The following is a 26900-nucleotide window of genomic DNA, read 5'->3' as shown; positions in this document are numbered from 1 at the left end:
CTGCTTTAGAGACATGACTTCAGTTATTAACAAGGTTCTTTATGGCTTTTATTAATGTTTTTCATCTTAACACAGTTTGAAGGATAAACTCAGGAAGGCACAGCATGAAAGAGAACAACTTGAATCTCAGCTGAAGACAGAAAAGGATGAGAAGGAACTTTATAAGGTAAAGAAGTTACTGTTTGTGTTCCTGTACTTTTCTTACTCCCAATGGGTTTTTTGGGTTGGGGATTTGAGAGCAGTTCAGCTGAGCTCATGGTCATTTGTCTCATTACAGTCAGGAGGATGATAGACTGTAGTCTGCTAAAGGCTTCGATGGGGTTTGGGGAGTGTGCTTTTTTTGTTATGAAGCCCTTTTATGGAGATCCTCATGGCTTTTGTAAGGAGGTCCTTTAGCTATCTCTAGAAGGTCTCCTGAGTATCTCATAAATGGCAGTTGACTCCAGAGTGAGCAGTTCAACATGGGAAGGAGACAAGAGGAAATCACAACCATAATGCATACTGTCCCTCAAAGCTGCTGTTGAGGAAATTTTGTTGGTATTTTAGATATGTAGAGGTGTTGTATAATAACAGAGTTTAATGATAACAAGATAATTATTAGAATTTACGTATTTTCACCTTTTAAGATACATTTCTTCAGAGATGATAGTATTTAAATTTTTTACATTTATTTAATGTGTGTATACATGTATGTACATGCTTGTGTGTACGTGAGTGTGGGCATGCAGAAGTCATGGTATGTATGGAGGTCAGAGAACAACTTTGAGGGTTCCGTTCTTTCTGCCATGTCGGGTCTGGGAATTGAGCATGGCTGTCAGGCTTGGTCACAAGTTCCTTAACCTCTTTGCCAGGACCCTGATGGTCTTTCATATTGACTTTTAAAATACTAAGTATCTAAGAAATATCTCCTATAGAAAGTTCTAAATGAGTGGCTGGGAAGATGGGTAAATGAGTAAGGCACTGGCACGCAAGTGTGAGAACCTGAGTTCAGATCCTGAGTGTCCATTTAAAGCTGGACACATGGGCATGTGACTGTAACCCCAGTGTACTGTGATGGCGTGGAAGGTGGAGATAGAGAATCTCTGGAGGCTTGCGGACCAGCTAGTTTGATGGTATACAGTGGCAGACAGGAGACCCTATCCAGAGATGGTGGAAGATGACCAACATCTGACAATGTCCTCTGACCTTCACACTGCCCATAGCATGTATGTTCTGTGCCACTGACGTACACACTCACAATCATGGATACACATACATATACAAAGGTGTTTTAAAAAAGTTTGCAATGAACATTCTAAGTTGTCAAGTCACTTTTATGAGCTGATAGTTATAAACATTAGGCAGTGTTTTAGAAATGATGCTGCAGAGGTTTAGGCTGCTGACAGTTCCAGAGAACCAGAGATACATTTCATCCCTAGGAACAGGAATTAGTCCTTTAGCTTTCTGTAGATCTGAAGAGTGAACTGCAAAAAAGCATTTAATTTCTGTTTAGTACATAAAAAGGATTGTGTATGTATGCACGTGTGCATATTTATAGGCATGTATGATGGGACTATATGATGTGGGGGGTTTGGGAGGTCTGTCACAGTTGGCTTATCGAAGTCAGAGGGCAACTTCGGTCACATGGGAAATAGACAACACAGTACTTTCACAAGTAAAATTGTGGAATTGGGCTGGAGATGGCCCAGTGGCTTAAAGGCCATCTTACTGAGGACTGGAGTGTAGTTCCTAGCACTCACATTAGGTGGCTTACCACCACCCGTGACTGTCATACCTCTGGCCTTGCTAGGCACCCAACATTTGCATGCACATACTCACAGACCTACATATATATACATCATTAAAAGAAAGATAAGGTTTTTTTTTTTTTCCGTATAATTGAGATGTTTCGAAGGTAGCCCTCTAGTTTTTAGAATTTTTCACACTAACTTGTGAATGTGCCATTTAGCATGATGTTTCTCCGTCCTAAACACCCAAATGTATACATTTAGAATAGAAAATAAATGGTTAAGCTGACAGAAAAATCTTTAGAGATCAGGTAGTACAATAAGACATTAGAATGACTTGCTGTGGGAAACAAAACCTCCTGAAAGCTGTGTTCTGCCCCTGTATGTCTGCATAGCCATTTTGCAGAACTTGGGTTTCCTGACCTCTAGTTCCTCTGTTGGCATTTTTGGATAATAAAATAATAATAATATTTTAATTATTTTATTTTATACTCACTGGTATTTTGCCTGCGTATATATCTGTGTGAGAGTGGCAGAAGCCCTGGAACTGTAGTTACAGACTTATTTTGAACCGTGTGGTTCTGGGAATTGAACCTGGGACCTCGGCGAGAGCAGTCAGTGCTCATAACTGGTGATGCATCTCTCCACTCCTCTGCAGTTTAAAATAATGGTATTTTAAGCTTTGGCTAACTTGGGTTATGATGCTAGCAAGACTATTCTTGTTGATTTCAAACACTGTTGTTGCAGGTACATTTGAAGAACACAGAAATAGAAAATACCAAGCTTGTGTCAGAGATACAGACTTTAAAGAATTTAGATGGAAACAAAGAAAGCATGATTACTCATTTCAAAGAAGAGATTGGCAAACTGCAGTTGTGTTTGACTGAAAAGGAAAATTTACATAGGGCTCTCCTACTTACAACCCCAAATAAAGTAAGTACTAATAGAAAAATCAGGTATGGAAGCAGATGCTGAAGCTCACAGTCAAACTTTGGGCAGACTGTAGGGACTTTTATCAAAGAAGGGGGAGATAGAAAGACCTGGAGGGGACAGGAGCTCCACAAGGAGAGCAACAAAACCCAAAAATCTGGGTTCAAGGGTCTTTTGTAAGACTGATAATCTAACCAAGGAGGACCATTCATGGAGATAACCTAGAACCCATGCACACATGTAGCCCATGGCAGGTCAGCGTCCAAGTGGGTTCCCCACTAAGGGGAACAGGGACTGTCTCTGACAAGAACTCAGTGGCTGGCTCTTTGATCACTTCCCCCTGAGAGGGGAGCAGCCTTACCAGGCCACAGAGGAAGACAGTCCTGATGAGACCTGATATGTTAAGGTCAAAGGGAATGGGAAGAGGACCTCCCTTATCGGGACTTGGGGAGAGGTAAGGGAGGGGCCTATAGCTGGGATACAAAGTGAATAAATTGTAATAAGTAAGAAAAAAAGAAAGAAAAATGTGTTTGAAGATTGTGAAAGTTGCCTAGTATGATTGTTTCATTGTTTCTACTCGTTTTAAGTTCTTCCCAGCTATTTCTCCTTTTTTTTTTTTAAATCCTTTCTCTGTTTAGTAAGATTTATTTTTATATTATTATATACCTGTGTATGATGCATGGAACACCTGCAGAGGTCAGAAGAAGCAGTTGGATCCTCTGGCTTTGAGGTTATAATGTTTTGGGGGAGAGTAATAACACTCTTAACCAGCCACCTCTACCATTTCTTTTGAAAAAGTTTAAAATCGCAACAAAGTTACAGAACTCCTCTTGCTTGAGTGCTGGGATTGTAGGTGCCCACTACCTACCTGGGCTCTTGTGTTAGGTAGCATGCTGTATCTGCTCTAGCACTGTACAGAGCTCATTCTCATCTTTTCAGGTGTCTACATAGTCTTGCATGAATGCATTTAAGTTATTTTATTACTTAGCTTTTATGGATGAATGTTAGGTTGTTTGAGCGTGTTGTTGTGAATTATGTTGGAGACATAGTTAATGTAATTTGAAAAATGTTAGAAGTACATGACATTTAAATTCCTGATTAAGTTGCTTTTTTAATCTAAAAGATTGCAAATGTGACAAGTATATTAGATTGTATTTGATTTAGTGAGATGCTAAAATATCTTTAAGCATGTTTTTAGCATTTAAGCAAGACTTCAGTGAAAAACGTAGTTTTTTAAGCACTGAGGAAAATGATTACTGATTATAAAATGTTTTAGTATTTTGTAATGCAATGTGAATTTATGGTTATAAAATAATTTAAATAGTAATGAGGGAACAAACTAAAAGTTAGCATCCTTTTTTTGCTGTATGATTATAGGATTTTAAAGAGTTACATGAATTATACATGTATATTTACATCTGAAACCAAATGAGAACGTGTGTCTAGTTTACCAGAACTTTTTATTTTTCTTTTGTGACAGATTCTCATTATGTAACCCTAGTTGGCCTGGAACTTGATATGTAGGTCAGGCTAGCTTCAAACTTAGAGATTGGCTTGCTCTACCTTGGGAATACTGGGATTAAAGATGCTTGGGGCCCCAAGCCCAGCAATAGCTACACAGTATTCTTTACTGTCATTCATTGTGTAGTTCACTGTCTTCAGCTCTTTGGAAGGTGCTGCGTCCATATTCTTGTATAGCTAAACAGTAGGCACATGGTTAAGTCCATAGAGTAAATTCCTTCAAATGCAGTTGGTAGGCTAAAGGGCATTTAACTTTTGGTGAGTTCTTTTCAAATTGCCTTTTCAAAAAATACTGTATTTAAAGTTTTTTTCCCAGTGATGTAACTAATGTATGCTCCTATTTATAGTGGCTTCATGGCTTTTCATTTAGTATGGTATGACACAGTTTATTTAGTTCAAAACACTTTCATTTTAGACTCTTTAAAATCTTCACAATTTCATTTTTTTAAAAAAAATGCTGAATTCTGAAAGACAAAACTTTGTCTCCATCATTTATAATTTTCTTGAATGGTTTTTGAAGATGAAATTGCTTATAAGGAAGGTGTTTGTGAGTCTTGTAAGTTGGCTAAAAGGCCCCAGTTAGGATTAGTGTAATTGTGAATGTGCCTGTTTCCTCTGAATTTGTCTAAATAATAGATAACTATTTTATCTTGGTCAGTTAAAAGAAAACATTTGACTTTGTTGATTTGAAACTTCTGTGTATAGTAACATTTCTTTTTAAAAAAAATTAACCTTGCAGTATGTGGTGGCGGTACATGCTTTTAATCCCAGTGTCAAGAGGCAGAGGCAAGTGGAGCTTTGTGACTTCAGGTCTGCTTAGTGAGGTCCAGGACAGCCACGCCTATGTAGAGTAACTGTCTCCGAACAGACAAACAAAAATAATACTAAACAAATAAAACCACTCTTCATATGTTTGGCTGTATGGGGTATATGTACTCCCTTGTTATTGGTTGGAAAAATAGATCACAGTAGTGTTAAGGTTTCCTTAAATATATTAAAAGACATTTTCCTTTAGTTATTTTTTCCTTTCTGACATAGAAGCTGGTGTGTGATTAAAAGTATTAGGAATCGAGATTCGGCTCGGTGGTAGAGCACTTGAGCAACATGTGGAGCACCCTCTGGGCAGTCAGCAGTACTGCATGATGGTGCCATGGCGGTGCACACCTGGAAACCCTGCATTTAGGAGGTAGAGGCAGGAGGATCACAAGTTGAAGACTATCCTCTGCTACATTGCAACCCCAGGCTAACCTGGACTATGTGAAATCCTGTTCCAAAAACCAAAACACAAGGAAACCTAGTCTGGTTAGGCTTCTGAAGATTTTGTACACACCAGCATTATATAGTCATTTGCTTGTTTTCCTGTGGATCTAACACATTCAAAACTAAGATTGAATTGCATTTACTTTATTTGACATCATTTTTAGCAGACTAAAAATAGAGGACTGTTAGATCACTATACTTTCCTTTAAAATGCTGTATGTCTCTTCCATGTTTTTTCCTAAAGAGATGGTGGTAGCTAAATTATTAGCCATCTTTTAGGTTTGAAAAAAAGGAAACATCTTTTAACTGATGCTTTTGGTATTACAAAGAAGTCTTTGAAGTTATTTTGAATCCAGTGAAAAATGAGAGTACTGGCTGGAGATACAGGAGTTAAAAGAGTGGGGTGGGGCACTCACATTCATTTGGTCTCATCAGCTTTCATTTGTGTTTTAGTTCAGTCAGAACTTTGATCACTGGGTGTGTTAACTGACTTTCTGTCATAGATAAAGTGGCCACAGTGAACACAGCTTAGGGCTGTTATATGAGAATTCTACTCATGAGTAGAAAAACATTATTTAACTTATAATTCTGGAACTGTTAAATTTTAAAAGATTAATGTTTTAATTGCAACTCTGTTATCTGCCTTCCTTTAGGAAGATACATTATTTTTAAAGGAACGGCTTCGTAAAGCAGAGGAGCAAGTTCAGGCAACACGTCAAGAAGTTATCTTTCTGGCTAAAGAGCTCAGTGATGCTGTGAATGTGCGAGATAAAACAATGGCAGATCTCCATACTGCACGTTTAGAAAATGAGAGAGTGAGAAAGCAGCTGAGTGACGCACTGGCAGAGCTTCAGTTAAATGCTGTGAAAAAAGATCAGGTAAAGCAAGTTAATTTTGTGTCTGTTGATCCCCAAACACTATAAGCTCCGTAGAAGAGAGGAGTTGAAAAGGAAAGGTCTACAGCATAGGTCTTACTGTTAGTGAAAGCTGTCCTAGTACATGGTTTTATGTCAGATGTAGATTGCTTCATGTGGAATTTCTGTTTACTAACTATGTAGAGTGGCAATATGGTTACTTAAGGGTATCACATGAGTTATGATTGCTTCTCAAGAGTTGGATGTTTTTTCCTCAGCTTTTAAGTAAACCTTACATTTAAATATAAAGCCCATACTCCAAAATAAATATAAATTGAAAGCCTGGGGAGAAAAATCATTGAAATGGAGTTAGGACTTACTACTATTTATGAACTGTCAGGATTTTTTCTTAGTGGAAGTGTTTTTCTCTAAGGAAAAGAGTGATACACTGGAACATGAACTGAGAAGAGAAGTTGAAGATCTGAAACTCCGGCTCCAGATGGCTGCAGATCATTACAAAGAAAAGTTCAAGGAATGCCAGAGGCTCCAAAAACAAATAAACAAGCTTTCAGACCAGTCAGTAAGTGCCTCTGAATTCCTGTGAACTGAAATTTTCCCTTGTCAGACTTTTTTTGTAAACAAAATGTTTAATATTATAAATATTAGCCTAAATTATCACATCTTTTTCTAAACACACTCATATTTTTATTACATTTATTTGTGTATGTGTATGTTGTGTGGTAGTAGGTCACTGTAGGTGGGTTAGTTGAAGGTCAGAGGACAACTTGCAGGAGTTGGTGTTCCCTGGTTATGCCCTCTGGTCTCAGGGATAGAGAATGGCATGTCAAGTTTGATGTTAAGTGCTTTTACATACTGAGCCATTCTGCTGGCCTGAGTTTGTCACTTCTTGATTTCAAATCATTGGCCTAATACTGTATTGGCAATCTTTTTTTTTTTAAATCTGAGATTCTTATTTATTGAGATCCAATAAGGGAAGCTGGGTCAGCAGCAAAAGCAGACAGTAGCAAGCACTCTTGTTTTTAGGCCATTGCTCTCTTAAGCCATTGATAACTATCCTTGTGAGTTAAACTTAGTTTGTAGTATTAAATGTCACTTGTGGCAAAGTTGACTGCTCAATGTTTTCTCAGTTGTCTCTTCCATCGTGCTCAGACCACATTAGGAAGAGGTAAAATATGTTAGCTTCTTCTTTTATATTTGATGTAAGAGTAGGTAGGTAGATTCATAACAAAGGCATTTTATTTGAATGGGTTTATGAAGTGATATAAAGCCCCAAATTGTACTGAGATATAAGACTTTTTATATGAGGGAATCTTGGAAGTAAAGTATTAAAACAAACAAAAACATTCTAAATGCGGGATTGAGTGGTACTACAGTCACAGTATGTAGACTCTTCTGTGCTTTAGGTTCTCAGGGACAAAAAGGAGCAAGGGTTTTGTGAAGAAACATTGTGATTCACATGTAGATTTTTGTTTGTGGGTTTTTGAGCACATATTTTAAAATTTCTAATTAGATTTATTCTTTTTATTTGTGTATTTTGCCTGCATGTATATCTGTGTCCCATAGGTGTGTTTGGTGCTTATAGAGGTCAGAAGAAGTTATTGGATCCCCTAGAATTGTAGTTAAAGGTGGTTGTAAACCACCGTGTGGGGGCTAGGAATCAAACCTAGGTCCTCTGCATTAAAAGCAGCAGCTGCTATTAGTGTCTCTCCAGGCCCACTGAGCACATGTTGACTTGTGAGATTGTGAGATGTCTATGAATGGAGCAAGAAGCAGAGTTACTTTTTTTTGCAACCTTTCCATCAGTTAGGAAAATGATGTAGCTTTATTTCTCTCAGGATTTCAGAGTGAATAGTTTTGAAAACTTTTTTGATTATTTACATGTTTAGTAAAGGAAACCAATATGACTCATAATAATTTACTGTTAACATTTGGGATAGGCCAGTACTAGTAGTGCCTTCACAAAGAGACCTGGGACTCAGAAAGTGAATGATGCCTCAATGAACACAGACCCGGCCGCTTCTGCTTCTGCCCTGGATATCAAGTCGGCAGTCTCTCCTGCAGGTAAAAATCTACTTCTGTGTAGCTGTGTACACTGATTTGATACTGTCTGCTTCCATGTGTGACAATTTCAGGCTGCTTCCATAAATTCTTGTGAGTGAGAGAATTGAGAGGCAAAGCGGGGGGACATGAGGGTATTAACATGAGACTTAAAGCTATGTATGTGGTGTCTATGCAAAGTGAGTTTGTAAACTAATACTTCAGGAGAATATTCACATGTTAAAAATTGAATTGGTGCTAGAAGTACTAATTTGAACCATATGAAACAGTGAAATGGAAGAATGCCCTACACTCAGAATTATGTTATAAATATTATTATAAGTATAGACCCAAGAAGGTACTTAGAGCAGAGTGACAAAGGACAGACAGTGTGGAAAAAGTGATGGAGTTAAAAAAATCCACGTTTTGTAACACAGTAACATTTCAAACTGGAGGTTATCATGTACTTTGAGTAGTTATTTTACCTTAATTATTTTGTAACATTTAAAAAATTTTAGAAATAATTCTGTATGTGAAAAATACCCATTATTCTAAATCCTTTCTTTTCCCTACTGCTTTGTGTCATTAGAATATATCTTTCATTTGTGTTAGTTAGTACATCTATTTCATAAATGGATGTTGATGATAAACAGATTCAGGTATACCAAATGAGTAATGTAATTTGAATTAACTTTGAATTTTTCATTTGTGCTTTTTTCCCTTTTTATGTAAATCAAATATTTGACAATAAGGAAAATAAGTGCCAGCCAACATATAGTTCCATTTTTAGTGTGTGGTATAACTGATGATTTAGTTTTTGAAGTAAGATTTTTTTAGACATTTATTCATTCATTCATTCATTTTTTTCATTCATTCATTTTTTGAGATAGGGGTTTTCTGTCTAACAGCCCTGGCTGTTCTAGAACTCGAGGCTGGCCTCAAATTCACGAAGATCTGCTTGCCTCTGCCTCTCAAGTGCTGGGATTAAAGGCGTGCACCACCTTGCCAGGTGACGATTCAATATTTAATTAAGGACAATCCTATATGACATATTCACCTTCCATTTATGTTTTTCTCTGTTCAAGTTGACTCTTCTTCCTTTGAAATGAAATTTCAAAGTATTTCTTCCTTAGGAAAAGAAATACTTTCAGATTCAAGAGTTTTTCTATAAATTGGAATGTGTGTTTAAACAGTTCATTGTTCCCATTGAAAATTAAAAACCTGGAACACCTAATATCCGAAACTATTCTAGTGTCGTCATCTTGGCACTCAAAAAGCTTGAAAGTTTGGGACATTGCTTTTCGTTTAGAATTTGAATCCTGGTTTTAGAATAATGTAGTACCTACTGTGACACTATATGCATTGGCTTTTTGAAGACTCAGTGAAGGGTAACAAAGGGGTGGAAAAATAGGCTGGTCTCAGGAAAATGGTTTTCTGGCTGTCTACCCAGTTACGTAGTCAGGATGGCGGCTTTTATGCTGCCTTGTAAATACTTTCAGCAATCTTTTTTTTTTTTTCTTCAAAGATTTCTTATTGAATGTAATTTTTTTTTTCTGGTCAAAAATAACATTTAAAAATTCTTATTAGTGTTTAGGTGTGGTGATGCAAGCATGCCTAAACCCTAGCACCCAGGAAATTGAGATAGTAGGTATCACTTGAAAGCTGCCCTGAGCTATATAGGAAGACTGTCTCAAAAACCAATACACACGTGCACACACACAGACACATACATATACATACACATGGGAGAGAACAAGCAGATCTCACATAGTATTCATTTTTGTATTGGGTTGAATTTTACATGCTAAACGCTCTACACTGCTCTGAATCCTCAAACCATCCCCTTTTGGCTTACTTATTTATTGAGCTAGGATGATACCAAGTTGCTCAGCTGGCCCTTGAGCACTCTGTGGCCCTTCAACTTTGGATGCTTTCTGTCCTTTTTTTTTTGAATAGTGGGATTGTAGTACAGTGAACTCCTGGTAACACTTCAGGTACATTTACTCAAGTTTTCTACAAAAGATGAAAGAAAAATCGACCATTTTGTGTTTTGAGACAACATCTCTCATTTTTTTTTTTTATCAGTTACATTTTATTAACTGTATCCCAGCCGTGTCCCGATCCCTCATTCCCTCCCAGTCCCTCCCTCCCTCCCTCATCTCCACCGTGCCCCTTTCCAAGTCCACTGATAGGGGGGACCTCCTCCCCATTCATCTGATCCTGTTTTATCAGGTATCTTCAGGACTGGCTGCAAAGCCCTCCTCTGTGGCCTAACCGGACTGCTCCTCCCTTAGGGGGTGGGGAGACCAAAGAGCCAGTCACTGAGTTCCTGTTAGAAATAGTCCCTGTTCCCCTCACTTTGGGAAACCAATCGGTTACTGAGCTACCACAGGCTACATCTGAGTGGAGGTTCTAGGTTATATCCATACATGGTCCTTGGTTGAATGTCAGTCTCAGAAAAGACCCTGTGCCCAGATATATTTGGTCCTTGTGGAACTCCTATCCTTTCCCCATCAGACTAACTCCCCTTCTTTCTTATGATTCCCTGTACTCTGCCAAAGGTTTGGTCATGAGTCTTTGCTTTGAAAACACTGCTAGTTAGAGTCTTTCAGATGCGCTCAGTAGACTCCTGTCATAGGTTCCATGCACATCCCATCTGTCTTTCTAAACGAGGATTGATCATCTTACCCCATGTCCGCTCAATTGATTATCTTCTTTAGGTGTGTAGATTTCATTATGTTTATCATATCTTATAGGTCTATATAAGTGAGTATATCCCATGTTTGTCTTTCTCCTTCTGGGATATTTCACTCAGAATGATCTTTTCTAGATCCCACCATTTGCCTGCAAATTTCATGATTTCCTCCTTTTTGATTGCTGAGTAGTATTCCATTGTGTAAAAATACCACAATTTCTGTACCCATTCCTCCGTTGATGGACATCTGGGTTGTTTCCAGGTTCTGGCTATTACAAATAAAGCTGCTATAAACATGGTTGAGCAAGTATCCCTTTTGTGTACTTGAACGAACTTTGGGTATATACCTAGCAGTGGTATAGCTGGGTCTGGAGGAAGCACTATTCCTAATTGTCTTAGAAAGTGCCAGATAGCTTTCCAGAGTGGTTGTACCAGTTTACATTCCCACCAGCAGTGGAGGAGGGTTCCCCTTTCTCCACAACCTCTCCAGCATGTGTTGTCACTTGAGTTTTTCATCTTGGCCATTCTGATGGGTGTAAGGTGATATCTCAGGATCGTTTTGATTTGCATTTCCCTGATGGCTAATGAGGATTTCTTTAAGTGTTTTTCTGCCATTCGATATTCCTCTGTCGAGAATTCTCTGTTTAGCTCTGTTCCCCATTTTTTAATTGGATTACTTGGATTGCTGCTTTTCAGCTTCTTTAGTTCTTTGTATATACTGGATATTAGTCCTCTGTCAGATAAAGGGTTAGTGAAGATTCTTTCCCAATCTGTAGGCAGTCGTTTTGTTTTGATGACGGTGTCCTTTGCTTTACAGAAACTTTTCAGTTTCATGAGGTCCCATTGAGTTGTTGCTCTTAGAGCCTGTGCTGTTGGTGTTCTGTTCAGGAAGTTGTCTCCTGTGCCAATGAGTTCTAGGCTGTTCCCCACTTTTTTTTCCAATTAACATCTCTCATTTTTGTAGCTCTGGCTGGCATGGATTTGGAGATGTAGACCAGGCTGACCTTGGACAGAGTACTTAAAATTTTTTTAAACTAATTAATTTTTGGCCAGGCAAGGGTGGCATATACCTTTAATTCCAGCACTCTGGAGACAGAGGCAGGTGGATCTCTGTGATTTTGAGACCAGCTTGGTCTATAGAGGGAGTTCCAGGACAGCCAGGGCTACACAGAGAAACCCTGTCTCAATAAACAAACAAAAACAATAACAAAATAATAATTTACTTTAATAATATATGGGTGTTTTGCCTGCATGTTTGCCTATGCATCACGTGCATGCATGCATAGCACCTGTGGAGGCCAGAAAAGGGTGTCAGATCCCATGGGACTAGAATTACAGACTCTTATGAACTGCCATGTGGGCGCTGACAGCGGAACTCAGGTCCGCTGTCCAGACAGTAAATATTATTTTAAATATTATTTTTAATTAATATTACTTTTTCTGTTTTTGTTACAACAGAGACAGATTTTGACATGTCAACAAAGGATTATGTCTGTGAAATGACCAAAGAAATTGCTGAGAAAACAGAAAAGTATAATAAATGTAAACAACTATTACAGGTAAGTTAGCTCCTTTTTCAGTGAAAGATTTATCAAATATTAATACCATGCCTTGGTTGTTTTTGTTGCTGTTATTGTTGATGTGAAGAGGGTTTGTTTTCCTATCCTTTTGTTCTGATACTGCATTTGGGATGATGAAAGGGGTGTCTTGTGTACTTGCACATGTAGCCTTTTGTAAAATCATGGTTAGAATCAGTATTTGCCATATACATGATAAAGTGCTCTTGCCTGAAAGAGTTTTCATTTTCAAATAGGAATATTTTATTTAGAATAGAGAGTCAAGTTATTTCCTATTTGTATATATGGCTTTTAAGGTTTTGTTTGTGTGTGTGGTTTTTTTTTTTGCAATGGGAAAGGGAGGTAAGTTTTTTAGAATGAAATTCATAGATATGCTCAGTGTTACTATAAGATACTTTTTGCTTCTTGATTTAAAGGTAATGATTAAAGTGTTTTGATCAGATTTAAACTTGACTTTTTGAGATCTTTCTATAGAACTTATGAGGACAGTGCTGTTGTTCTAGTGTGATGCAGTGCTTGTGTTTTTCTTGCTGCTGGTGTAAAGAAGCTAAGTGCAGTGCCAGGCTTAGGACAGGGTAGTATACATGATTAACAGTGTGTAATACTCACGACTCTTCCTGGGCTATGTATTATAGAAAAGTGATAGGGTTTTGTTAAATTTGTTTAAATTTTCACATATATGAGCATTTTGTCTGCATCTAGTGTGTACTAATTAATATGTGATAGCAGATATCACTGGAAACTGTCTTGGAGTGCTCATTGTTTTCAAAGCTGGCATCAGTGAATACCCTGCTTTCTCCCTGTGACAGCATCACTCCTCACGTGGGTCCACTCAGCTGGGCAGCTCCTATGCCACGCTTACAAGATGCTGCTGTTTTCACAGTCTCTAATGGAAATTAGGAGCAACTCTGATTTTTTTTTTCTTTAGATGCCTGTGATTTTTATATCTCTCTGGAAATAGTAGAGTCATTTTCTCAGCAAACCGTAACTGCTTCTTTTTTCAACTTACTGTGTTTTGATCTGGCTTTGTGAAAAAGATGAAACAAAAAGCATCAGTTACCTCTTTCAATTTTCTTACCTGGTACTGCTATTGCAGGACTACAGATTCAGTTTCTGACATGTTATGGCCAAAACTAAGGGGATCCAACTGACTGTGCTTCTGAGGCAACTGGGGTGTTGAGGTAGTCTTGTCTAGCAGGTGCAGCTCCTCTGTGATTGGACAGCCCAGTGTTCTGACAGGACTGGAGAGTGGCTGAGTGAGTGAGTGGCCTTTGAAGCAGTCTGGAAAGGGGAGGATATGGTGTTGATTGGGGTGATTCTTGACAGTTAAAGGTACTCTGAACATTTCTATTCAAGGCTTTTGTGGTCAAAGGGGATTAAGTATTTTCACTCAGATGCCTTGGCAATAGGATGGGGTATGTATAAGAAATCAGCAAATTGTTTTCTTTAGTACTATTATGTTACTTTACACAGTCAAGTTAATGACTGTGATGAGAATGTCATTTTAGCATAAGTTGCTTTTCCATAATGACTTAATGTCTACGTTTCTACCTTAATTTTTTTGTGTCTATGCATATGTAGAATATGTGCGCTGTGCCTGTGCATGCTGGTACACATGCGCATTTGAGTGTCTGTCTGTGGAGACAAGTTCATTGTGGAGGGATTGCGTTCCACCTTATTTATGGGACAGGCTTTCTCCCTGAGTCTTGAGATTATGAATCAGCTAGACTGGGTAATGGGCGAGCTCTGGGGTTCTTCCTGTCCCTGTGCACCTCAGCTCTAGGGCTGCAAATGCAGGCTGCCACACCTGGTTTTTAAATGGGTGTTGGGGATCCAAATGCTGGTTCTCAAAGTGTATGTAGCAGGCATGTTACTTGATGAGTCGTCTTTAACCTCACAGTTATCTTCTTGTGTTTACATATTTTTTAAAAAATCTTTTGTTTAAAAAATTGTTCATCTTGCTATGCTTTTTTATTTCTTTCTAGAAGAATGGGGACCAGATTTTTCTCTTTAGAGAAAGTGCATGTGTGAGCAGGCTTAGATTTGTTGTATATATGTGGTGGGGGATTTTGGCAAGTGGGCCAAAGAACTTCACTTCTTCAGGCTAGAGTAGAAAGAACATCACAGGGTATTTAATATTACTACCAGAGTGCTAGCCATGGTGGTGTCAGAGCTGCCTGCCTGCCTTGTTTGTAGATGCAGTTTTTTTCTCAGTTACATGTGTGAGGTTAACTTCATTTCCTTAATGTTTTTAGGAAATCAAATTTTAATTGTGATAAAGTATTGATTTATATTTTGTATTTTTTTAAAAACACATCCTGCAAGGTATTAAACATACTCTCCTATGTTGTCCCCAGGAGTTACTTGTTTTGTTCTTGCTGTGTTGGGGATTGAACCCAGGGTTTTACAAATGTGAGGCCAGTGACCTGCCAGTGAGCTTGCTCATAATGTAGTTTGGAGTTTCACCTTGAAAGAACAAATATTTAAAATGAAGTTGGCCTGTTTACTTTTTGGACAGTGTTTGCAAATTCTTCCTTGTGGTTTGTATTTTTAAGAAAAAAGAGCCATCATAGAAGTTCATGGTTCGGATTTTCTCTTTTTGCAAAAGTAGTGCTTTTGTGAGATGACACTGACCGTGACATGTTACATGGTCTTAGAAATGCAAAGAAGAGACGAGATTAGAAAGTATACCCCCGATCTTGGTAGTGCATGGGCTATGGGTATTTAACTTTTTAAAACAAATTCTAAGTTAAGTAGGATTTTACTATATACTCTTTTGCAGTGTGCTGTTAATATTGTCACCTTTTAAGTAGATAAGTGTTATTCCATCTTGTAGCTATAAATGATTGATTGTCTCGGTATACTGTTACAGTAAGCAGCATGTGTGTGTGTGTGTGTGTGTGTTTGTATAAATATCTACTCTGTGGAGATGAGAATAATTATACTAATTTCATTTAGGATGAGAAAACCAAATGCAACAAATACGCTGATGAACTTGCAAAAATGGAGCTGAAGTGGAAAGAACAAGTGAAAATTGCTGAAAATGTAAAACTTGAACTAGCTGAAGTAGAAGACAATTACAAAGTAAGTACACAGGCTTGATGCATGGTGCTTGGGGAACATGCTGGTCCTGGTAAAAGTTTGGTACCTATAAAATATCAGCTGAGTACATTTTCAGTGTAGATATGCTGTGTTTAATTACAGTTTATTTGCTAACCTGAGAATATGGACTCCCACATTCATTGGTTAATGTGACTTTAGTGCTTTGCATTCAGGGGAATTTGAATTTCATTCATTCATTCATTCATTCATTCATTCATTCATTTCTCCAAGATGGGGTTTCTCTGTGTAGCCTTGGCTGACCTGGACTCACTTTGTAGACCAGTGTGGCCTCAAACTCACAGAGATTTTCCTGCCTCTGCCTCCCCATGTGCTGTGGTTACAGGTATGTGCCACCGTGCCTGGCTGAAATGTATCTTTTAAAAAAGTTGTTTTGGTACATACTAAGTATATATAATAGTAGTCTTGAGCATATGTTCACGTATCTATATGATAAATGCTTATAATGTCATCCCTCCCCGACACACAGTACAGCCTCCCACTGATACTCGGTTCAGTTTCCTTATTTCAGCCCTGTCTTGTGTGTCTTATCTGCCACCTCCTCCCTTAAACCCAACCATTTTCATTAGTGCTGCTTTGCTGAGAGGTTATGGATTGGAGTGTGGGCAACGTAGCAGTGACTATACCACTGAAGAAAATGTGTCTCCCTCGTCTGGCAGCCATTATCTACCTATTATCCTCAGAGAAGTGTAACACCTCATTAGAGTACACCCTCCATGATGGAATGCTGATGGCCTAATTTTGTGCAGCTCTTGAGCAGGTGGTGATGAGGTTTTGCTGAGAATTCAAGGGTACAAACGTCATGTCACACCCCAAGACAGCATTCCACAGCACTCCAGCCCTCCCTCTGACTCTCCTATTTTTTGAGCCTTTTCTCCTGCAGTGCTCCCTGAGCCTTGGCTGAGATGACACAGATGTCCATTTAGGGCTAATCATTCAGAAGTACTTCGACTAGTTCTATAACCACCACCCACTACAAGAGAAGCTGCTCTGATCAAAGTTGACTATTGGGCTTGAAAATAATGGTTAGAGGGCCTTGACAGATACATACATCATGACCATTTAGAGTAGTCCTATGCTCTCTCTAGCCATTGGCTTTTGACCAGGTGTATATTACATAGATAGGTGTTCCCTTCAAAGGAGATCCAAAAGTATGTGGTGTCTGAAGCAGTAAGTTCTTTCCTTCCAGTTTTGGTACATAAGCCAACACCAATGGCAATACCTTCTATCGTTTTGGACTGGCTAACAACCCACAGGGAGTGGCCTACTCAAAACACTGTATCTTTAAAAGCTATCACTTTTTTTTTATTGTATTGTAAATGTAAAAGCTAAATTATTTTGGGACTTGACTTTCTTTAAGTATAATGGTATGTTATTAGCTTGCTAGCTTTAAAATTTATTTTACTGATTACTGTGATCCTAAATAAAATACTGTGTTTTAAGTGATGTAATATTAATTAAAGAAACTTAGTTTTACCAGTGTAATATTAGGTAACAGTCCCAACAATAAATGGTGTTTGTAAGAATGTTAGGAAAAAGAGCAAGCTACTGGAGTACCATGTCAAAAGTATTAGCCTTTTAAGGAATACACTGTCTATGATAGATTTTAAGACATCTATATATAATTTACTTATTTCTGTGATCTGAGTCTGGGGAGTTCTAAGTAATTTAATTTTATCTTTAGCTAATTGTTTTTTTTTTCTTTTGTATGTCTGAGAGAGGAGAGAGAGCATGTGAGAGACAGAGAGAGACTGACCGACTGACCACAGCTGCTGGGGGAGAATTGTATCTGTAATAGAGTAGATTAGACTTGAATAATAAATACCATGGCATCAGGTTCTAGAGGCCTAGGAGGAAGGGAACTCAGTGGCAGTGGGCCCTTTCAGAGTAATTTTGTGAGGTCTAAAGAGGCCTTATAAGTAGTGAAGGGGCTAAAGCTGATGATAGAAGTGTTCTTAAAAAGAGTTGATAAAGTCCATTTTCTTTTGGATCCCTTTTTAATTTTTATTTATGTGTATGGGTGTTTTGTTTGCACGTGTATTTGTGTGTTCTTTGTATTTCTGGTACCTATGGCAGCCAAATGAGAGTACATCAGATTACATGAAACTGGAGTTGGAAGCAGCCATATGGGTGCTGGGGATTGAACTCTGGAAGAGCCCTCTCTCCAGCCCCCTTTGATATATTCTTGATCTCTTATTATAGACCAGGGACATGAACCTAGAAAGATCGATCTGAAATATACCTTAGGAAGAACTATTGAAGTAATTGATTTTGTTGTTGTTGTTTGTTATTTTGTTTAGGACATGGTCTCCCTATATGTATTCCTAGCTAGCGTGAAACTCTATGTAGACCATGCTGATCTCAGATTCACAGGGATCTGCCTCCTTTTGCCTCTCAAGTTCTGGGGTGTGTGTTACCTTACCCTGCAAAGAATATCTGTGAATGCAATTGCTCTTTCTTTTGTTAGGTTTTTTTTTCCTTCTCTCTCTCTCTCTCTCTCTCTCTCTCTTTCTCTCTCTCTCTTCGAGACAGGGTTTCTCTGTGTCTAGCCTTGGCTGTTTCGGGAACTCTCTTCGTAGACCAGACTAGTCTCGATTTCACAGAGATTCGCCTGCTTCTGCCTCCCAAGTACTGTTGCTCATATAGTTGATTACTGGATAGTTGTTAAATGAGTGATATAGATTGAAAATGCTGGGGAGCAGAGGAGGAAATGGTTGTAACGTTTAAACTTCTGTTGCACTGTTGATTCTGATGGTATTTGTTAATTAATAAAGTAAGTGTAAGACATTTAGTCTTTACATTTACATGTAGGAAAACATATCTTACTATCACTTGAAATGGCAGATTTCCCCAGCCACAGCATATCTGTAATCATGACACTTGGAAGTTTGAGGCAGGAGGTTATAGATCATTTAGGTCCCGCTTGAACTAAATCTTGAGTTCCTGGCTAGCCTGCAACTCAGGATGAGACCTTGATTTAAAATAATAATTGGCAGATTTGGAACTTGGGAATGAGAATGGTACATGAATTCGTATTTATGGTTTATTATCATAGATTTGACAGCTGATAATGGAAGAAAGTTTTCAGAGATAAGATGGACAAAAGTAAAGTAGAATGGCTATAGAATATCTTTATTTGTAGTTGGGAAGGACATTTAGACACCAAAGAATAGGCATTGGGATAACAATATTGGTGCAATTTTACATTAGCCAAAGGAGCAATTTTCAAGGTAAGGCAAGTGGCCTCCAAGGTGGAAAGAAGATTTTGGAAGATAGGGTGGAAAGAATGAAAAGCTAGAAGAAAGCATGGAGCATGGCAGAATTGGGTCCTCAGATCATGATGTTACTGTTGAACTCTTAATCCCACAGCACTTGAAATTATTGGCATAAGACTTGCACAGTATTGGGTCTGTCAGTGTCCTGTCATGGGTGAAAAAGGGCCAGTGAACTAGAGACAGGTAATGGGAGCTAGGATGGAGGGCCTCATAGGGCCCTCCACCCCTCTTTGAATATTCTGGGAGTGCTAGGAGGGGGAGAGATAATTTATTCAGTGGCGTAGCCACTAGTAAGGAACCCATAATCCCCAGCCAGGACTCTGTAGGCAACTCTAATGAAACTCACTGGGTCACCAGTAACTATATCAAAGTAGGAGGAGGATGAGGTGGGAAAAGGAAGGGGCATTATTGGAAATAGGAGGGAAACAGGAGAGGAATATGATTAAAAACACACTATGTATGTAGGATGCCATAATGAAACATTATGCATAATCAATGTGTTAATAAATTTTAAAAGAATAAGGGAAGCTAGGTGTGTGATGATACATACCATTGGTCTCAGCACTCAGGAGGCTGAGACAGGAGAATTGATAGTATGAGACTAACCCAGGGCATAACAAGTTCTTGGCCAGCCTGGCTACATAAATCCAAAAATAGAAAAAAGAAAAAAAAGAGGAAACTGGGCAGTAATGGCAGCTAATACAACGACTGAGAACTGAGGAAAATAACTTACTCTGGTGAAGAAAATGAGCTTGATGGTATAGTTCTAAGTGGATCTCATGTGTAAGGAGAAAATTGATAATACAAATATTAATGATAATCTTTTTTTTTATTCAGCTACAATTGGCAGAGAAAGACAAAGAAATAAATGGTCTGGCTTCACATTTGGAAAATCTCTCAAGGGAGAAGGTACTGAGCAATGCACTTTAATAAAAAGTGGACATCCTGTAACTGTTCTTTTGTCCGTCTTCTCTTTGGAAGCTGTCTTCCATGTCTTCAACTGTCTCTTCCCTGGTAGTAAACAAGAATTTATGTGCTACTCTGATTCCCACTTTCCATGTCTGCCGGTTGTTACGAAATATGCCAAGTGTTGAAAATTGCTAGTTTGGTTTTTATCAGTTACTGTGCATTTAAAAATAACTTAGGTCTAAAATATTCAAATTTAGGGAAGAAATGAATTTTTAAGTGGGTCTTCAACTTGGGTCTTTTCTTGAAAAGAAGTGAACCTGTTAAATAAAGGAAAACAATTGATAGTTTCTCGCCATTGATAAAATTCAAGCTCTTGAACCCAACTAAATTATTGAAAACTTGTGTTTTCTGTGTTGATGCTTGCCAGTGTATCCGGAGTTCACCTAATAGGTGGAAGAATTCGGTGGTGAAATAAAATGTGCAGCATTTGGAAGATCCACTTAGGGAGTGGGTCTCTAGCTGGATGGCATAACTGTGCTACAGAATTGCATTTTTCAGCTTCATCACTCCTCTAGTTGTCATTTGTCATTCTCCTACCAGGGAAGACCTTTTGTCTTCATGTTTTGTGTATGTATTTGTGGTTTGACAGTAGTCTGCTAACCCACTAGTATCTTGCAGTCAGTTGTGGTGCTGCTGTGAGGTATAGCATTGTCAGCTCTCACAGGCTAGGGGCTCAGTTGCATAAGCTTGCTTCTACTGCAGTTCAGTTAGGTACTCATATTAAACTTAACTGTAGGACCTGGGCTTTTTATCATGATGTTTTTCATAATTTTAATTATGCAGATATATTTATACAACAAATAAGAATTAATTTGACTGAGTCACATGAAAAATGTTGAAGATTTGAAATCTAGGTTGTTTAGGGGTCTCTGTCCTCTCTCCCCCTTTTCTCCTTTTCCCCTCCTCTCATAGTTCTTTAGATAATGCTGGGGAATCAAACCCAGAGCCTTCAGCAGACTAGACAAGTGTTCTGCCATTAAGCCGTATCTTCAGCTGTGAGGCAGGTTTCCGTTATAACTCAGGTGAGCCTTGAATTCACTTTTTATCTCAGGCTAGCCTCAACCTTGGGATCCTTCTTTCTCTGCCTCCCAAATGCTGGATATTTTAAATATTAGCAGTTTAAGACATCTTTGCATTTTCAGATCATTCTGTCAGTTTGTGGAGGCGCCTGCTGTAATTTTTTATTACGATTTTATTGTATCTGTAGTTAGTTTGAGGCAAGTTACTAGTGTAAAAACAATGTTTTCTGTCTGTGTACTTGGTATGTATCTCTCCATTTGTGCTCTTTTTAATCACACTCATTTTTGTATTATTAGTGTATAGGCACTGTACATCTTTTTGCTAACTCCCTAGGCATTTTCTCTTATTGATTTCACTATGTAGGGTTATAATTTTCATTCTCTTCTTTGTTGTTTATATAGAGAGATATAATTGACTTATGTGTTGGCTTTGAATCCTGCAATCTGCTTAAATTCGTTCATTCCCCTAGCTTCTATGCTGTAGGTTCTTTCTAGAAGTACAGTTGTAGCACCTGAATAAAGACAATTTTGTTTCTAGTCTGTCTGCCTCAGTCTTGTCTTAGTCACAAGTTATGTTGATGAGAATTAGGGAGAACAGAATCTTTTGTTTCATTGGCAGTGGAATCCTTTTTTTTTTTTTTTTTTTTAACTTTTATGGACTTCATGAGAATCTTTTAAGGAATTTTTATTCTAGCTGGCTAGATTTTTAAAAACCCTGAATGAATCTTGAATTTTCTGCATATATTGACTTTTTCCCTCTTCTTACTCTGTTAACATGAATTTTTTTAGATGTTTGTCATAGTGACAGGCTAGAGAAGTATTAGTGCTGTGTTTGGACTAAGTCTATGCGTCCTCATAGGACATGTGGCTGCTTTGCTTACTCATCTTGTTTTGTTAATTTTAGGAACTTCAAAGGAGTTTAGAAGATCAGAAAGGAAGGAAAATGGAAGGTCAGAGCCCCCAACAAGTCTCGAGGTGTCTCAACACATGCTCTGAGCAAAATGGGCTCCTTCCCACACTCTCGGGTACACAGCCAGTTCTGCAGTACGGCAACCCTTACACAACACAGGAAACAAGAGGTTAGTCAAGTACTGTGGGCTTGGGATTAGCTGACTCTAAGAGGCTTGGCTTTTATTTTCATGGAATTAGAGAGCTGAGGGTATAATCAACTCTAATAAAAACATTTTCTTCATATAATTTGTCGATTTAGAGTTTAATACTGAGATCCTCTGCAGGTCATGACTGAGGGTTCTTAATTGCTTATCACAAGACTCAGATTTTAGAGTGTGGGTTAATAATAAAACATAAGAAACAGGTTCTTGCTCTGTCCCCAGTCTGGCATGTGCTGGCATGCCCATGTGGCCTCTGCTGCTCTTCCTGTGTAGTGCTGAGGCTCCCAGGCCTTTTGGTGCTCCAGGAAAGCATGTTGCCACTGAGCCACACCTATTTGCTTCTCTGTGTCATATCTACGTATTAGAGGTGTTAATTTCTGTAACTAGTTTCATCCTTTGTTTTTCCCTAAATGTTTCTGTCATAAATCTTACTATAGATGGAGCAGATGGGGCTTTTTATCCAGATGAAATCCAGAGGCCACCTGTGAGAGTTGCATCTTGGGAAGACACTGTTGTTTGTAGCCAGCCTGCTCGAAACCTTAGCCGGCCGGATGGTTTGGAAGACCCAGAGGACAGCAGAGTAAATTAAGTTTTAATTGTTTCAGCCTGTCTGCTCTTGTACTTTCTGCCTTAGGTGGAGTGTTAAGGTTGTATGTTTAGAAAGACTGAATCTGAATTTACATTTGCACATGATGCCTGCTTGGTTTTTTGGTTTTTGTTTTTTTTTTTTTTTTTAAACGTATGTTTGAAAACTCAACTCGTGCTGGGCAGTGGTGGTGCACGCCTTTAATCTCAGCACTCAGAAGGCAGAGGCAAGTGGATGGATCTCTGGGTTTGAAACCAGCCTAGTCTACCGTGCGAGTGCCAGGATAGCCAACACTACACATAGAAACCCTGTCTCAAAATAATCCTCCCCCCAAAAAGAAAAGAAAAAGAAAGCTAAAATAGTATATATTTTTTAGACCCTTTAGGATTCATATACTAAAGATTATGCTCAGAGGATGATTGGGATTATCAGTTATTAGTGTAATCCTAATTATGACTTCCTAAGTAACTTTCTGCAGTCTTTTGATTGGCTCTGATGTACTAGAAAAAACAAAGTATGAAGATACAAAGATACTATGCAAAGCATAGTATGAAGCTGCCATTTCAGTTTCATTTTAAGGTAAATGTTATTATCTTTATCATATAGCAGTTTTCTTTCTTTTTTGAGAAATCCCCTTTTTAGACATCCTTAATACTTCGTGACATTTTTTATTCTGGTAGCAACATAAAAATGATGATACTAAATTAGCTTATATGTCATAAGATTTTTGTTTTCTGCTTTTGAGACAGGTTCTCTATAAAGCCCTGGCTGTCCTGGAATGCATTACATAGTCCAGGGTGGTCTCCAACTCATAGAAATCCACCTGCCTCTTCCTCCCAGGGCTGGAACTAAAGGCATAAGCCACCATGTCTGGCTAAAATGTTATTTTTAAGGATCTTTTTATACCATTTAATACATAAAATTCCTTAGGGCAGCTCTTTTGGGGGTGGGGCTCCTTTTTTTTTTTTTTTTCCTCCTTCATAGCAGCTCTTAGATTTTCTGTACATTGAGATAAATTTCAAGGAAATGGTTTATCGTGCTCTTTGCAAGTACAGTGGTATCATGACCTGTTTCTCATTTAATATAGTTTGCTGCATTTAATTGCTATTAACCTTTGCAGAAACTGATCAGTGTTCAGACAGGCATGATTTTAGACCTAGTGTTCAACACTCATAATGGAGAAAAATGTATTTCTCTCTCTTGCCTTTTGGCCTCCTGTGTCCATTACTGGGAATAATTAGGAAAACTGTCAGAACTTTTGTAGCCTGTTTAAGGTCTCTAGTATCATCCTACTGCTTTTTTACAACTTTACTTTACATTTTGCATATTTAATCTGATCATTCTTGGCACAGATGTTACATGTGACAAGCCTTTCTCCTTCCATAATCATCTGCTTCGGCTTAATTAGCAGAATGTTCTTTCTGGTCTGTGTGCTTTGCCCTTCTGCAAACCCATGAGAAGCAATGTTCGAGTCTTGAGCTCATTTGCTGAGATGCTTAGATTGGTAATGAGATAGAAGGGTTTCTTACTATGCATGCCTGGAGTATTTGTATTTTATAAACAGAATATTTTCCATGTTAGAAAGTAGTTTTTATATGCGTCTAAAATTTCTAAGTTTCTTGTCATTTTAACAGCAAAACCACTTGCAAATAAGGGGTTTTATTATGTAATTTTAGTAAGAATATAGAAAGCAAATTTTGCTAAAGGGGTGGTTAATAGTCACAGTGCCCCCGTGGTCACCTTAGAGTCAAGTTGAGATATCCAACTCTGTTAGCCTGTGTTGCTGCTGACAACACCAGCTGCCACTTCCTCTCTTGTGCTAGGAACTGGTGGCTTTCATTAATCTAATAATTGCAGCAGTTGTAACAATGTTAATAGTGGCAGCAAAGGTTTCTCTAGCTGTTTGCCTGCTGAGCCCTATATACATGCTAGCTCACTAGTTTTTCACAGTAGTTCTAAGAGGTAGGTTATCAGTTTTACTAGTTTCAGTGGAAGAAGCTGAGGAACTGATTAAGTAGTTAGACCCGAGTCACACCACCAGTAAAGCAGGCAGAGGATCAGAACCTTTTCAGGTCTTCTGTGAAAGCTGTGCTTTTAACTTTCTCAGTTGTGTAATGTATCAGAGTTCCTGGACTTCTCATGTCATAGTACCTTTATCACATTTCCTAGGCCAAAAGACATACCTAGTAAGTATTTATGCCGTAATATATTTAGTAACCATTAAAAATAGTATATCTAAATTAAAATTTCATGTTAATTTCAAATAACCATAGTTACCAATGAGATGTATGTGACTCTTAGCCACTGTCCAACGTTAGGAGCTTTGGGATCAGAGTGGACAAGCTAATTCTTACTTCACATTAACTTTTACACAGCGCTTGCTTTAAATCGCAGCAATCCGGAGACTGAGCTCCTCATAGCTGGGGTGTCAGAGAAGGGTGTTAGCACTGCCCTGAGGGGAACCTGAACAGTGTGCCAGATTGGTTTTCGTGCTGACAGATACAGGGTATTTCTGTACAATTTACTACCTCTTCAAAATTAAAATCCCATGGAAGCCTCTGAATTTCTGTGGTACCCTAGCTCCCTTCATACTTAGTTTTTGGAACCATGATCTAAGTCTTTTCTGCTCACTAAGTGTGGTTTGCATATAAGCAGCAGTATCGTCCAGGATTGCAGGAGGCTTTCCTGCCTTGCAGCCTCCTGAGAATCAGGGGCTGTATGGTCTGTGTTTCACGTGCAACCATCCAAACTTACACGCCTTCTGTTTAAGACTAGATATTTTCCTCCCTTATTACACATTTACACTTTTTGTTTTCCTTCTTCATTTTTATTCCTATTAGTAAAGATGTTTTATTGTAGCTTTCCGTGGGTCCTTAATAATGAGCTCCTCAACTGAAGATAGTTTGGCTGATACACATTTTTCTGTCACAATTTTAGCATTTCTTGTCAGAAGTATGGTTCTCAAAGAGTCTCCTGATCCCAGAATTACTGAAAATCAGGGCTGCTCCCCATTTGTCACAGTGCATGGCTTGTGGCTTCATTTTAAATTGTCATCACAATAGCATTTGTTCTAGTGTGTTTATGAAAATGATACAAAGTGGCATCTTTACTGAGTAGCCAGAAAAGCACAAGGGAGATTCCTCTATAGTCTTGTTTCTCTTGATCAGGTAGAGGTAGGTCTCCCTCTTTCGGTTCTACTGTTTTTTACTTTCTGCACTGTTTAAAATGTAGCTTCCCTTAGAATGGTGGCACTGGGTGTTAGCTTTGTTGAAATCTGCGGCTCACCACGTAAAGTGCAAAGTGCGCAGCTCTGGTGCTCAGTGGAGTTAAGAGTTGTGCGGAGTCAGGTTAGAAACATTCAGGTTAGAAACATTTTTTTGCCACTGCAAAGCAGGAAAGAAGAAACCCTTTTGTCTTTACCTCTTCCTATATCTGCTTCTCTTGTAAATTTCCTATTCTAGACACCAGTTACAATAAATTGATCATAGCCTATATGGTCCTTTGGATCCCCCAGCGTGTTTTCAAAGTTATCCCAGTTTCGGCATACATTTGTTTTAGCGTGGAAAATGTGCTTCCTTACCTTATCGCTGGATAATATTCCATTGTCTGAATATTCCGCATTCATATTTTAGGTTTATTTTTATTTTCTGTATATGTGTTTGCCTGCATGTATGTCTGAGCCCCATGTGCATGTGCCTGGTGCCAGCTGAGGCCAGAATTGGGCATTGATCCCCTGGAACTTGGGAGTTTACAAGCAGTTGTAAGCCACTGTGTGGATCCTGTGCAAAAGCAACCAGCGAGTGCTCTTAACCACTGAACCATCTGTCCAGTCCCTGAATATGCCATATTTTATTTCTTCTTTATGGGATTGCATCATTTTCCTCCTTTAGCTACTGTGAACAGTGCTTTTCTGGATACTTTTATGTAGAAGTCTTTCTTGGAATACTTCTTTTCACTTTTGAGGGGAAAATGAACTGCTAGAGTTACTATACTTGTAATTGCTAGTGTGGAATCCCAAGGGGGAAAGCTGATTGGTTACGTGGCAACACTGTCTTTAACCTTTTGTTTTTCACAGAGACTGCATGATGTTAACATTCCCATCAGTATTACCAGGGTTCAAGTTCTCTGTATACGTACTGATACTTTATTATTAGAAATGTCTGCTTTGAAAGTATAGTCTTTTAGAGTGGCCGTGAG

At 38.4% G+C, this 26900-nt stretch overlaps 1 protein-coding gene across 2 annotated transcripts in view; it reads left to right on the top strand.

The window, feature by feature from the left end:
* The window catches only part of Tax1bp1 (Tax1 binding protein 1), a 52568-nt gene that overhangs the window by 19849 nt on the left and 5819 nt on the right, over positions 1-26900 (top strand). Inside the window, exons 7-16 of one of the 2 annotated variants that reach the window (XM_021632778.2) lie at positions 76-166; positions 2475-2660; positions 6092-6316; positions 6726-6872; positions 8251-8374; positions 12504-12604; positions 15581-15706; positions 19855-19926; positions 21910-22084; positions 22555-22697. In XM_021632778.2, the coding sequence (XP_021488453.1) occupies positions 76-166; positions 2475-2660; positions 6092-6316; positions 6726-6872; positions 8251-8374; positions 12504-12604; positions 15581-15706; positions 19855-19926; positions 21910-22084; positions 22555-22697 (1390 nt within the window). The remainder of the gene's footprint in view (positions 1-75; positions 167-2474; positions 2661-6091; positions 6317-6725; positions 6873-8250; positions 8375-12503; positions 12605-15580; positions 15707-19854; positions 19927-21909; positions 22085-22554; positions 22698-26900) is intronic. The other variant, XM_060379987.1, reaches the window with a different exon arrangement.

This window comes from Meriones unguiculatus, chromosome 3 (assembly GCF_030254825.1).
Source record: "Meriones unguiculatus strain TT.TT164.6M chromosome 3, Bangor_MerUng_6.1, whole genome shotgun sequence".
Lineage (NCBI taxonomy): Eukaryota > Metazoa > Chordata > Mammalia > Rodentia > Muridae > Meriones > Meriones unguiculatus.
Note: the sequence above shows the minus strand (reverse complement) of the source record. Positions and strands in the feature narration are given on the sequence as shown.